The sequence below is a fragment of the Bombina bombina genome, chromosome 11 (genome assembly GCF_027579735.1).
Source record: "Bombina bombina isolate aBomBom1 chromosome 11, aBomBom1.pri, whole genome shotgun sequence".
Lineage (NCBI taxonomy): Eukaryota > Metazoa > Chordata > Amphibia > Anura > Bombinatoridae > Bombina > Bombina bombina.
The window spans coordinates 167,149,531-167,163,118 of NC_069509.1; the positions used below are offsets into that span (position 1 = coordinate 167,149,531).

The 13,588-nt window shown below is 35.6% G+C and overlaps 1 protein-coding gene across 1 annotated transcript in view; it reads left to right on the forward strand.

Annotated features, from left to right (window-relative positions):
* The window catches only part of LOC128641729 (uromodulin-like), a 50,649-nt gene extending 40,259 nt beyond the window's left edge, over window positions 1-10,390 (forward strand). Inside the window, exons 10-13 of the mRNA XM_053694254.1 lie at window positions 2,890-3,047; window positions 7,049-7,294; window positions 9,148-9,310; window positions 10,292-10,390. Of these exons, the coding sequence (XP_053550229.1) occupies window positions 2,890-3,047; window positions 7,049-7,294; window positions 9,148-9,310; window positions 10,292-10,390 (666 nt within the window). The remainder of the gene's footprint in view (window positions 1-2,889; window positions 3,048-7,048; window positions 7,295-9,147; window positions 9,311-10,291) is intronic.
* Window positions 10,391-13,588: the final 3,198 nt, after the last annotated feature.

Sequence of the window (13,588 nt, forward strand, 5' to 3'; positions counted from 1 at the left end):
CGAATTGCCTGGTATTTCTGGGGTGGGCTGACCTAACTTGCAGGTAACTCACGCTAGAACAAGCTACTAAGCTGTTGTTCATTCCTGGTAAAGCGCTTCTCTCTATGTATGCTCTTGCAGTTGTAGTTTGCATCCAAGCACAAATGCAGTTCTGTTGTTAAAAGTATTCACTATGATTTTCACATGAGTATCTAATATGTATCATTATTTCTCTGTTTGCAAATTTAAATATGAGGTTTGTTTTTGGTACTCACAGCTCAGCACCTTTCCTGGATCGAATACAGGAAGCGTAAGACATTCAGGAGACAACCCCCCTGATTCACTTTTATAGGTTATAGATTTGCAAATATGTAGTAATGCCAACACAACCTCTGGTACTAAATTGAAAATAATCACAGAGGAGTATATGGAATCTGTCTTTATTTTAACTGTGATTCCACTGGAACTTTAACAGATGGCCAGGATATAATTATAATAAAAATCCTTCATTAAAAGAAACATTAGAAACTCAGCCAGCTTTATGCGTTTTGGCTAAACAGTGCCTTTCTCAAGAACATGTATTCAGATTTAAAATGTTAGATTTGATTAAATTTTTTTGAGAAAGGCACTGTTTAGCCGCAACGCGTAGAGCAAGGTGAGTTAACATTTTTACCATCATTGTTATATCCTGACCGTGTTTTAAAGTTCCAGTGGAATCACTGTTAAAATAAAGACATATTTCATATACTCCTCTGTGATTATATTCCATTTAGTACTGTAGGTTGTGTTGATGTTATTACACTATTTGTTGATCTATCTCTTAAAAAAGAACATTGACCTGAAGATCTGATGTTTCCTATATGCAATCCAGAGGAGGAGCATAGCTGGTAGTATTGAACATTGGGTTGGAGCAGAGAACTGATTTGCCATTTTTTGTGTTTTCTACACGCTACATATTTTTCTTTATTTATGAATTATGAGGCTACCTAGTTTGATAGAAAAATCTCATAAACATGAAGTAAACTACATGAGCAATATTGAATTTTCATTTATTTTTTCAGTTCAATCTGTGAGTTTTAGCGGCATAAGGTGTTGCCATATTAACTCTTGCATTTACTGTGAGACACTGCTGTCTTGTAATCTGTTTTATTTCTTACAGGAAGTAGAATTTAGCCAGTTTTATCTAACTTAGAAGCTCTAAAAAACACTAGCACATCAAGCAGGGAGGAACTACCATGGGTGCTGCTGAGCCAATGGCAAAAGGCATATGTGCATAGTCACCAATTACTAGCTAGCTTGCAATATTGCTCTGGAGAATCTTTGCAGAGGATAAACACACAATTATATGCACGTAAAAGTCCAATAAAGAAATGCTCTTACATATTACAGCATTTAATTTTGCACTTTTATGTTTTTTTAAGTATCATTCTTCATATTCGAAATTATTCTATTACTGTCAATCATATTGCACCATCCAATTAGGGTTGTCAAATATTTTTGAACAAAATAAGAGAGGCTGAGGAATCAACAGATTTTAACAGTAGTTACTAAAAAAAACACTTTGAGGCCTATTTAACAAGGTGCGGACGGACATGATCCGATATTGCAGATCATGTCCGCCGCACATCAATAAATGTTGACAGCGTACGCTTTCAGCATTTATCATTGCACCAGCAGTTCTTGTGAACTGCTGGTGCAACGCCGCCCCCTGCAGATTAGCAGGGGATGTCAATGAACCCGATCGTATTGCGAGTTCTGTCCGCCTCCTCAGAGGTGCTTGATAAATAGGCTCCTTTATTCTACAATGTGATTCAGTTGGGTACAACACAATTCTTCATTCACGTAGTCAACAACTTTCTGCTAATCTGTAAAATCTGTTGCTCATTTAAGACACAGTGGGAGAGAAGACATTAAACTGTCAGATACATCAAAATTTTAACTAAATAAGATTACAAAATTACGTGTGAAATTCATTTTTTACATGGTGTAAAAAGAAAATAAGGTAGAAAAATGTTCTGAGAGCAGATAAATAAGAGAGCCTGAGAGACTGTAAAACGGTTTGGCCAATTAATGGAGGGTTGGCATCTGTACCTCTAATATACTGTGGGGCTGATGTATCATGCCCTTTATGCATCTTAATGCATCTTTTTCCGTGCGAGCCTTCAGGCTCGCCAGAAACAGGAGTTAAGAGGCAGCAGTCTTAAGACCGCTGCTCCTTAACTCGTCCGCCCCCTCTGAGGCGGAGGACAGTAATCCGCACAATCCCATATGATCGGGTTGATTGATACCCCCTGCTAGCGGCCGATTGGCTGTGAATGTGCAGGGGGCAGCATTGCACAAGCTTTTCACTAGAAATGCTTGTGCAATGATAATTTATCGATGTGCGGCGGACATGATACGCTACAGTGGATCATGTCCGTCTGCACATTTGATAATTCGGCCTCCCTGTATCTGCACTTATCTGCAAATATTTTCCTATCTGCCCCTTCATTTTGACCAAGATCTGCATTTTTGCTTTCCTAACTTCAAACATTTTGCCATTCAGAACCTTTTTAGACCAGCACCTATTTTTGTGATATTCTCTTCCTCTCTCCACAAGACTTGCCCCAAGCTTTCAGAGCTTCAAGGATGTCCTATAACACTACTGCCGAGGGACTATACAACCTATTTCCTACCTTAAATCCTTCTTCTTTTGTCATCATTTTCCCTTTTAACCTCTTTAGCGTTTACACTAATTAATCTCCCTGTCCTTACACCAGCTTTTTGCAGGTGCTCTACATTAGCTAATAACTCACTGGCAGAACACATTACATCTTCATATTGCATGTATTGTCTTTTGTAATTTTAACCCTGTCAGCCTGTAACTAATGTCAGTAGCTGTGTATATATAATTGCACTCTATTTTTTCAGAGGAATAAAACACATGCTATCTACTCAAACACTTTGCATGTGTCTTTGGAAACAAACCAGATTATCATGAGAAATCAGGAATTCCAGGTGCGATTTGCTTGCGCCTATCCATTGGATATGAAGCTCAGCCTTGAAACTTCCTTAAAACCAGTACTCAGGTACTTTATAAACCGATCCACTATCTCTTTAATTTCAGAAATGGAAATGCACAGGTTAGCTATTAGTTTATAAATAATGTTATGCTATAACATATAGATTGCAAGAGAGTGATACAACTTTATACAACCATAGTGTGTAATTAACAAACATACTGGCACTTTCATGGTGTTGGTTAAATGTCAGCGATGAATATGTTAAAAGTTTTTCTTATAACAAGAAAACAAATGAATAAAAAGGGGCACTGAAGTGGGAATGAGCATAACTGTATAGTTTGTTTAGGATAGTGCCCACCTACCTGTGACTCATATCTTTTAATGCTTCCAGGTAAGTAGCAGTACCTATGGCCAGAAGGTTGGGAGAATAAACAGAGCATTGTGGGCAGATTCCCTGTAACTTCAAGTAGGTTGAGGGTGGGCTATGGTATATGTCAGGCTTACTATGGGGCAGGGTAAAAGGCACACCTGAAAGGTAACAAGTTTAAAGGGCCATAATACCCAAATGTTTAAACACTTTAAAGTGATGCAGCATAGCTGTAAAAAGCTGACTAGAAAATATCACCTGAACATCTCTATGTAAAAAAAGGAAGTTATTTTACCTCAAAAGTTCCTCAGTAGCCACCTCCCATTGTAAAGGATTTCTAAGCAGCATATTAGTGTGTCTGTCCTGGGACAGCTGAAAGGATGAGCCTCGTGCACTCTCATATTATTTCACCAATCAGGTAAAGGAAGCTTACTATGAAATCTCATGAGAGTTAAGTCAAATCTCATGAGATTACAGTAAGAGTTCATGACCTCAGCACTGCTGATGCTGATTGGCTGTTATTCATTTCTTCATTTTTTTATTTTTTTTTTACCTGCAGCTGGGAGCAGGTGAAGTATAACTTTTTACACAGAACTTACTCTGCTGAGCTGAGGAAATTGTGAGGTAAAATATCTTCCTTTTTTACATTGAGATGCTCAGGTGATATTTTCCTGTTAGCTTTTTACAGTTATACTGCATCAGTTTCAAGTGATTTAGCATATGAGTATTATGTCCCTTTAAGTTTGCAAAACTGGTAAAAGTTAGAGCAAAGAGAGTGCAGTGGCGGGGACAGTTGTACAGAGGTCTCAAACTTGGGCGATACTGCAAAGTGCCTGATGTTTAGGGCTTCTACTTAAGTGTAGTTTTATAAAAGAAATACTTGAAAAAGAATTGTCCTTCACCCAGAAGAAAATGTAATTTTTTGTTAAAAAATTCTATATATCTATATAGCTATCTAGCTATCTATGTATAAATATAAATATATATATATATATATATATATATATATATATATATATATATATATATATATATATATATATATATATATATACATGTATGTAAATAGATAAGAACAATGCTATTTCAAGTATTTCTTAAAACACCTTCATCTTTAGCCGACTTGGCTTAGCTCACCTTAGTGCTTGAGCGAACGCCAGAACAGGGTTTTGTAGTGTGACCCATAGAAGTCTATGGGGTGAAGGACTTAGCCCAGCCGCACTGGGCTAAGTGCGACCTCCAGATGTAAGCACGCCTGAGTGGCTCAGCTCACCTTCAGGTTAGTGCTTGAGTGAAAACCAGAACAGGGTTTGCAGCGTGCCCCATATTGGGTGAGGGACATTCAACTTGTAATAGGAGCACAAGAGTTGGAGCGCTGTTCATTTAAATTGAGCGGTGTTAGTGATCCATAGTTCTAATATTTTTGAGCTCCGCTTGTAATCTATCCTTAGGGGCCGAATTATCAATGTTCACCGCACGTCAATAATGCCGACAGCATGCACTGTTGGCATTTATCATTGCACAAGCATTTCACTAGAAATGCTTGTTCAATGCCGCCCCCTGCACATTCGCAGCCAATGGGCCGCTAGCAGGGGGTGTCAATCAACACGATCATAGCTTATCGGGCTGATTGCTGTCCGCCTCTTCAGAGGTGGCAGACGAGTTAAGGAGCAGCGGTTTTAAGACCGCTGCTTCTTAACTCCAGTTTTCGGTGAACTTGAAGGCTCATGCGGAAACAGATGCATTCTGTTGCATTTGGGGCTTATTAATTGGCCACTTAGTGTGTCCTAACCTTTCAATGGAAATCTCAAAGCCGTAGTCTTGTTCTTTTTTTGCGCATATTACAAGTCGCTTGTTAAGTGTGTGCGGGTGTGTAATCTGAGATATTGCTTTCTCTTTTAATGCTTTTGAAAACCTAATAATAACTAAAGCTGTTGTGCTTTGAAATACATATTAAAGGGACATTAAAGTCAAAATTAAACTTAAATGGATTGGATAGAGAATGACATTTTAAACAAGTTTCCCATCTACTTTAATTCTTTTTAGTTTCTTTTGTTAAAGAGTAATTCTAGGTGAGCTCAGGAGCATGCATGTGTCTATAGTTATCTGACAGCAGTGTTTGCAACATTGTTTATTGCTGTGTTATACAATGTTGCAAATACTGCTGCTATAGACTGCTAAAGACACATGCATGCTACTAAGCTTCTATCAGCCTGCCTAGGTTTATGCTTCAACAAAGGATACCAAGAGAAGAAAGCAAATTTGATCATAAAAGTAAATTGGACAGTTGTTCAAAATTGCATGCTATAGGGCCAATCTATCAAGTGTCGGTCGGACATAATCCACTGTAGCGTATCATGTCTGTCCGACCGTCTTCACCAAAATTGTTATTGTTTAAAAAGATAGATAATCCCTTTATTACCCATTCCCCAGTTTTGCATAACCAATACAGTTATATTAATACACTTTTTACCTCTGTGATTACCTTGTATCTAAGCCACTGCAGACTGCCTCTTATTTCAGTTCTTTTGATAGACTTGCATTTTAGCCAATCAGTGCTGACTCATATATAACTCCACGGGAGTGAGCGCAATGGTATCTATTTGGCACACATGAACTAGCAATGTCTAGCTGTGAAAACTGTCAAAATACACTGAGATAAGAGGAGGCCTTCAAGGGCTTAGAAATTAGCATATGAGCCTACCTAGGTTTAGCATTCAACAAAGAATATCAAGAGAACAAAGCAAATTTGATGATAAAAGTAAATTGAAAAGTTGTTTAAAACTGCATGCCCTATCTGAGTCATCGAAGTTTAATTTCAACTTGACTGTCCCTTTAACTCACCACTTAATGTAACTGTAATATGAGCACAATAAGCGCGCTAAGAGAGCTTCCTGCACTATCCATGAAAAGCATAGGAAGCGCTAAAAAGAGTTGTGGCTGCATTAAGTTGATTTAGTTAAAATATTAACAGCACACCACATGTAATATGGATTTGAGTGTAAATAAGTATGATAACGCTCCACTTATAATCTAAGCCTTAATCATCTACTTATAATACCGATTGTGCGTTAGTCTTTACGCTATTGATTATCGTCCATTTGTACTGTAATCTAGGACAAAATATTTAATATTAAAGGGACATTGTACTAAATGTTTCTAGATTCCATCCAAAATAGAATAGCTCAAAATGTTTTACAGTGATTTGTTGTTTAAAAACAAAAGATGATCTTCCTGTGCTGTATAGACCAACTTTTCTATTCAACTTGTCCCAATCAGGCTATGAACAATAGAGAGCTGTGTACTGGGTGTATATTCACTTTCTGTTATTTTGCATTTACATTTAAATACCTTTTACAATTTTCATACAGAGATCAATTTAACATATTTAACTTCTGCTGTATGATATAAATTATAGAAACATACTGTTTCCCTTTAATGGTGCTGACTAAAACCGTGCAATCAAATAATGCATGAACTTTATTTATCATTTCTTAGAATTGGTCATCAATCACAGGAAACAGGGTGTTAATGTATTATGAAAGTTTTCACACTTGGTTGTTATCCTAACCAATTACATCAATAGAGAAAAGTCTTGAAATGACCATGTATTTTATGTGACCTATCAGCAAATCTTTTTTTTTTAACCTTTAAACCTATTAAATTTTGTATATCACGTATAACATTATGAATGTTGCAGTGCCATGAGTTTTACCCTTGAAGGAACAGGAACATTTACGATGCAGATGGCAGTCTACAAAGATCAGAGCTTTCTCTCCCCTTATGAGGGTAAAGAAATAGCGCTATCAACACAATCATCATTATACGTTGGCGTCATCCTGGATGAACCAGATACTTCTCAGTACGCCGTGGTGATGAAGAATTGCTATGCCACTCCAACCAGGAACGCTGATGATCCCGTTAAATATTACATAATAAAGGATAGGTAAGGATGAGAGAGTTACACATTTAAAGGGACATGAAACCCACATTTTTTCTGTCATGATTCAAATAAAGCATACAATTTTAAATAAATTTCCATTTTATTTCTATTATCAAATCTGTTTTGTTCTCTTTGTATCCTTTGTTAAACTATATCTAGGTAGGCTCAGAAGCTGCACATAAATGCATTTTGTCATAGCTCCCAGTACTGTATTGCTCCTCCTTCAACAAAGGATTCCAAGAGAATGAAGCAAATGTTTATGTTTTAAAATATTGCAAGCAACCACTGACAAAAATAATAAATTCCTGGGTGTAGTGTTTACATTTTATAAATTACTATTGAAAATGAACTTGTTTTCGTTATGCCCATTGCAGCCTGTATGATCATGACGAGCTGTTCTAGTAATGTCCAGGGGGGTCGCTGATCAGAAGCTGTTTTTGGCGATTTCCTCTGCACTACATGCCAGGGGTGATTGTTGGCCTAGTGAGCAGCACTCCCAAGCTTTCACTAGGAGTGTCACTCATATTGCCACAATCAAGAGGAGATGTCACAAAGGGGCGGAGTTAGCATAGCTGCAAAGGAACTAGATGAGGGAAGGTGGTTCAAACCCCTTGATCTCAGCTCCCTTAGCAGCTACAGATGATATAGACCCATCATTAGAAAGAACATTTCCTTGAATAGAGATATCTTAACAAGTCCCTAAAAATAACACATTTGGTGACACACAAAAAATCTGAAATGTGTTCAGAACCCCAATATTTTTTTATTTTTTTTATAGCTGACAAATCAATTTTTAAATGTCTGTATAGTCAGGTGATCTCCATGGTAACAGTGATCAGCTGGCAAAAAAACGTGCTTTCATTTCTTCTCTGGCACAAATGGGACCCTCTAGTTTTAATTACAGTATTAGCCCCATTTTAAAATTTGGGTGCCTTTGATAACAATTTAGCAAGGTGATCACAACGAACTATTGTTATTTACTAAAACCCTAACAAAAATATACACTTTTCAAAATCAGCTTAGCACAGGGTTGTGAAAAAGCCTAGCACCAGAGGGGTTAAATAATTGTGACCATTTGACCAACATAAAATAGACAATTGCAAACAAAAATGTGAGGAAAAACAGAGAGAAAATATATCTAAAATTGAATTTGATGACCACAATACTTTGGTATCATCAACTGAACAGTCACTGCTCCAACTTCAGAACATAACGGTTAAAGTGACTAAAGGGGAAATGAAACCCATTATTATTTCTTCATTTGTTGTATTAATTGCCTTATGATCTTTTATTATTTAAATATGTTCCGTTTAGCTCATGTTATTTTGATTCTAGTAATACTAGAGTTTGATCATTAAAGGGACACTGAACCCCAAAAAAATTATTTCAAGATTCAGATACAGCATGCAATTTTAAGCAACTTTCTAATTTACGCCTATTATCAATTTTTCTTTGTTCTCTTGCTATCTTTATTTGAAAAATAAGTCATCTAAGCTAAGGAGCCAGACAATTTTTGGTTCCAACCTTGGAGAGCACTTGTTTATTGGTGCTGTCCAATCAGCAAGAACAACCCAGGTTGTTCACCAAAAATGGGCCAGCATCTAAACTTACATTCTTGCTTTTCAAATAAAGATGCCAAGAGAATGAAGAAAATGTGATAATAGGAGTAAATTAGAAAGTTGTTTAAAATTGCTGCTCTATCTGAATCACGAAAGAAAAAATGTGGGTTCAGGGTCCCTTTAACCAAGAAATGGTGACTTTTAAATAGATGATATTATTTTGCCTATAGATATAAAGTGGCTTTTTCCCTTCATTCTGCTATTGGCAATTCGGTAACATTTTATTTGTTGTTACAGATGTCCTAACAAGCAGGACTCATCTATAAGAGTGTTTGAAAATGGCGTCTCTGCAATTGGAAAATTTTCGGTTCAGATGTTCAAGTTTGTGGGAGATTATGACCGGGTTTACTTGCACTGCGAAATTAATCTGTGCAATATTACAACAGGAATGTGTCAGCCTGTAAGTGTGTGTCTATCATAATGTGTTATCAATAGAAACTCAACATTAAAAGGACAGTAACATCCAAATTAAACTCTCAAGATTAAGATAGAGCATTAAATCTTTAATAATAATAAAAAAAATCCAATTTACTTCTATTAACAAATTTTGGCTGCTAGCAGGGGGTGTCAATTAACCCAATTTTATGCGATTGGGCAGAATGCTGTCCACCACCTCAGAGGAGACGTACGAGTTAAGGAGCAGTGGTCTTAAGACCGCTGCTTCTTAACTCCTGTTTCCGACGAGCCTGTATGCTCACGCGGAAACAGTTACATTCAGGGCAGTTCGACCCTTGTTAAATGGGCCCCATTGTGTTATCATTGCTAGCTACAAGTGAGCTTGACATACTAATATATATATATGTGTGTGTGTGTGTGTATCTATATATGTGCATATATTTAATATATACATATCTTCCAACATTCATTCCTACATTCTACAGTTTTGCTCCACCCCATACTTCCAGCGTTCTGCTATCATAACCTTTTATGTTTTGACTCCAGTAGAAGGTACATGAGAGTGCACGTCTGTGATAGTATTGTATGCAACAATGTATAACATTTCTAGAAAAATTGTTGCAAGCACAGCTACCATAGAGTGCTAAAGAAATGTTTATGGTGCAGAGCTCTTATGAGCCTTCCTATATTTATACTTCAACAAAACATACCAAGTGAATGAAGCAAATTTGTTAACGAAAAAAAAATTACTTTTTTTTTTCTTTCTTTCTATTTTTTTTAAATTGCAAGCACTAGCTAAACCATTAATGTTAAAATCTGACTTTGGCTTTACTGTCCCACTGAATCTCAAATTTACAAGTAAATCATTCAATCTTATTTGTAATAATGTTGCATCATATATATATATATATACTGTTAATAACTTGCATATTATTAAACACTAGAAATTTCTATTTAATTAATTTATTTATTTTATTTTTTGTAGACTTGTTCTGGAATTCGACCTCGCATTTTTATCCCTGAAACTGACTATGCTTTGTTCTTGGGACCCATCATTTTAGGTGAGCTAAGAATCTGGATTTAAGTAGAAGTGTTGCTAAAATCAGATTTAAATGCTATTATGTCCTGCGATCACTTTCTGAGTAGCACATCATTTGTACGTGACTATACTCTCTCACTCTCTCTCTCTCACACACTCTCTCTCACACACTCTCTCTCACACACTCTCTCTCACACACTCTCTCTCACACACTCTCTCTCTCACACACTCTCTCTCACACACTCTCTCTCTCACACTCTCTCTCTCACACTCTCTCTCTCTCACACTCTCTCTCTCTCACACTCTCTCTCTCTCACACTCTCTCTCTCTCTCACACTCTCTCTCTCACACTCTCTCTCTCACACTCTCTCTCTCACACTCTCTCTCTCACACTCTCTCTCTCACACTCTCTCTCTCACACTCTCTCTTTATATATATATATATATATATATATATATATATATATATATATATATATATATATATATATATATATATATTAGATGTATATGAAGAACAACCAATCTAAAATGCTTTAAAGGACCCCAAAGATGTGTTTCATATTTGTTTTTCTCTTAAAGGACAGTCTACAACAGAATTGTTATTGTTTTAAAAGATAGATAATCCCTTTATTACCCATTCCCCAGTTTTGCATAACCAACACTGTTATATTTATACACTTTTTACCTCTGTGATTGCCTTGTATCTAAGAACCTTCTTCCAGCCCCCTGATCACATTACTTTTTATTTATTATCTATTGACTTGCATTTAGTACTGTTTTGTGCTAAACCTTAAATAACTCCTCGGACGTGAACACAATTTTATCTCTATGGTCCACATGAACTAGCAGTCTCCTGTTGTGAAACACAAATAAAAAAGCATGTGATAAGAGGCTGTCTGTAGTGGTTTAGAAACAGGCAGACATTTAGAGGTTAATATGTTATAAAGTATATTAATATAACAATGTTTTTTGTGCAAAGCTGGGGAATGGGTAGTTAAGGCATTATCTATCGTTATGAACAATAACAATTTTAGTGTAGACTGTCCCTTTAAATTGCCTGCTAGTAAACTTTATTAACTATTTATTTTTGTCCTTGCCAGACCAATATTCAGCATTTTCAGCCGCTGTTGGTAAGTACACTGCAGAATTATTAATACAAACAAAATATTAACTGTTCCTTTGTTTTCCTTAGAATAAATCAAATGATTATACAGAATAAAGGCTCATTACAGTTAGTAATAACGGAGTCATAAGCTACTGAAGTTGTACAGCTAAAAGTCATTTACGGCTCCATTTAAGTACCAGGATTCAATTAAAATATTCTAGGCAATGCATTCAGTCAGTCTGTTCGTGTATGCGTAATTTAATGTTGTGTTAACCCTTCCATCAGAAGTTAGATCTCTCACCCGGCCCCTTACACTTCCTGCTTTTCAAATAAAGATAGCAAGAGAATGATGAAAAATTTGATAATAGGGGCTTAAAATTACTGCTCAATCTGAATCATTAAAGAAAACATTTGGGTTTAGTATCTCTTTAATTATTTTCTATGGGACACAAAATGGTATTTGGCAGCAGTAATGCCTTCCGACAGCGGCTTTTTTTGACTTTGTGAACTGCACAAACCCAATTGCGGCTCAGTGAAAGCGAGCCCTAAGTTGGCAATGATTATCGGATAAACAGAGAGAGATATAAAATATTTTATAAATTAAACAGTGATATCCTAACACAATTATAAGCAATGTTTCCCCCCATAATTGGGATGCTCTAGATTTCCTTCCTCTTGACCAATCAACTCTTACACCTGACTAATGTGTAAACACTCGCTGATTTCCAAAACATACCCTATAACGTTGAAAAGCAGAGACAAATTTCAAGTCATATTTAGTAACAAACTGTCAGTAAATTTTGAAAGATTTTAACACTTTTATTTCTAATACACACATACTTTTAATAAACATAATTGCAATACATTTCTATTTAAAGTATTGTAATTTATTATTATCATTTATTTGTATAGTGCCGTCAAATTCTGTATCGCTAAATTTATCTGTCCATTCGCTTTTAGAAAAAAAGTGCTTTGCACTGCTCTACAATATTTTAATGTTTGCATTTTTTTGCATTTAAAGGAACTGTCTACACCAGAATTTGTATTGTTTAAAAAGATAGATAATCCCTTTATTACCCATTACCCAGTTTTGCAAAAAGGCACGACAGAGAAATACAGTTTTTACCTATGTTACCTTGTATCTAAGCCTTTGCACACTGCCCCCTTAGTTCAGTTCTTTTGATAGACTTGCATTTTAGCCAATCAGTGCTGACTGCTAGGTAACTCCACGGGTGTGAGCACAATGTTATCTATATGGCACACCTGAACTAACGCCCTCTAGTTGTGAAAAATGTAAAAATGCATTCAGATAAGAGGCATATGAGCCTCCTAGGTTTAGCTTTAAGCTAAGAATACCAAGAGAACAAAGCAAAATTGATAATAAAAGTATATTGGAAAGTTGTTTAAAATTACATATTCTATCTGAATCATGAAAGTTTACTTTTGGCTAGACTGTCCCTTTAAAGACTAATTTTTGTTTTATCTGAGTGTAAACACATAGATTATAAGATGTTTTTATAAATTAAAAAAATATATAAATGCACAGTTAGGGTTCAATGTAACTTGCTGATATCCCCTAAAATTGCAAAAAGGCACGACAGAGAAAGGAAAAAAAGTAGAATTATTTTATAAAATTCATGATCAAAAACATTATGACTCCACATTCATTTACTTTTCCTAAGTAGCAACATTTAGGATTTTACAAAGTAGTAACTGAAAAAAAGAAACATTAAATTGACTTGTTTAGATAATGTAGCAAGAACTAAAATAAATAAAGCATTCTAGCACAATAGCTGGAATTCCAATTCACTAATCATCCCAAGGTGATAAGTGTTTTTTTTTTTTTGTTTGTTTTGGAAGAATTGCTGAAAAATTAAACAAACAATAAAATCATTATATTTTAATTATTATATAATTGTGCAGTATTGATGCCGCTATGTATCCCTTTAAAGAAATGTTGTTTAATGTATAAGTAACTTATTATAACATTAAATCTAATATATATATATAAAGTCCCAAAAGATATTGCACTCCTATTCACCAAATATGGCAACTGCTGGGGTGCATATGTCAAAAACTGATACAAAGTACAAAAAAGGCAGCACTCACCGGTGTTAGCAAAAAATAAAAATTAAC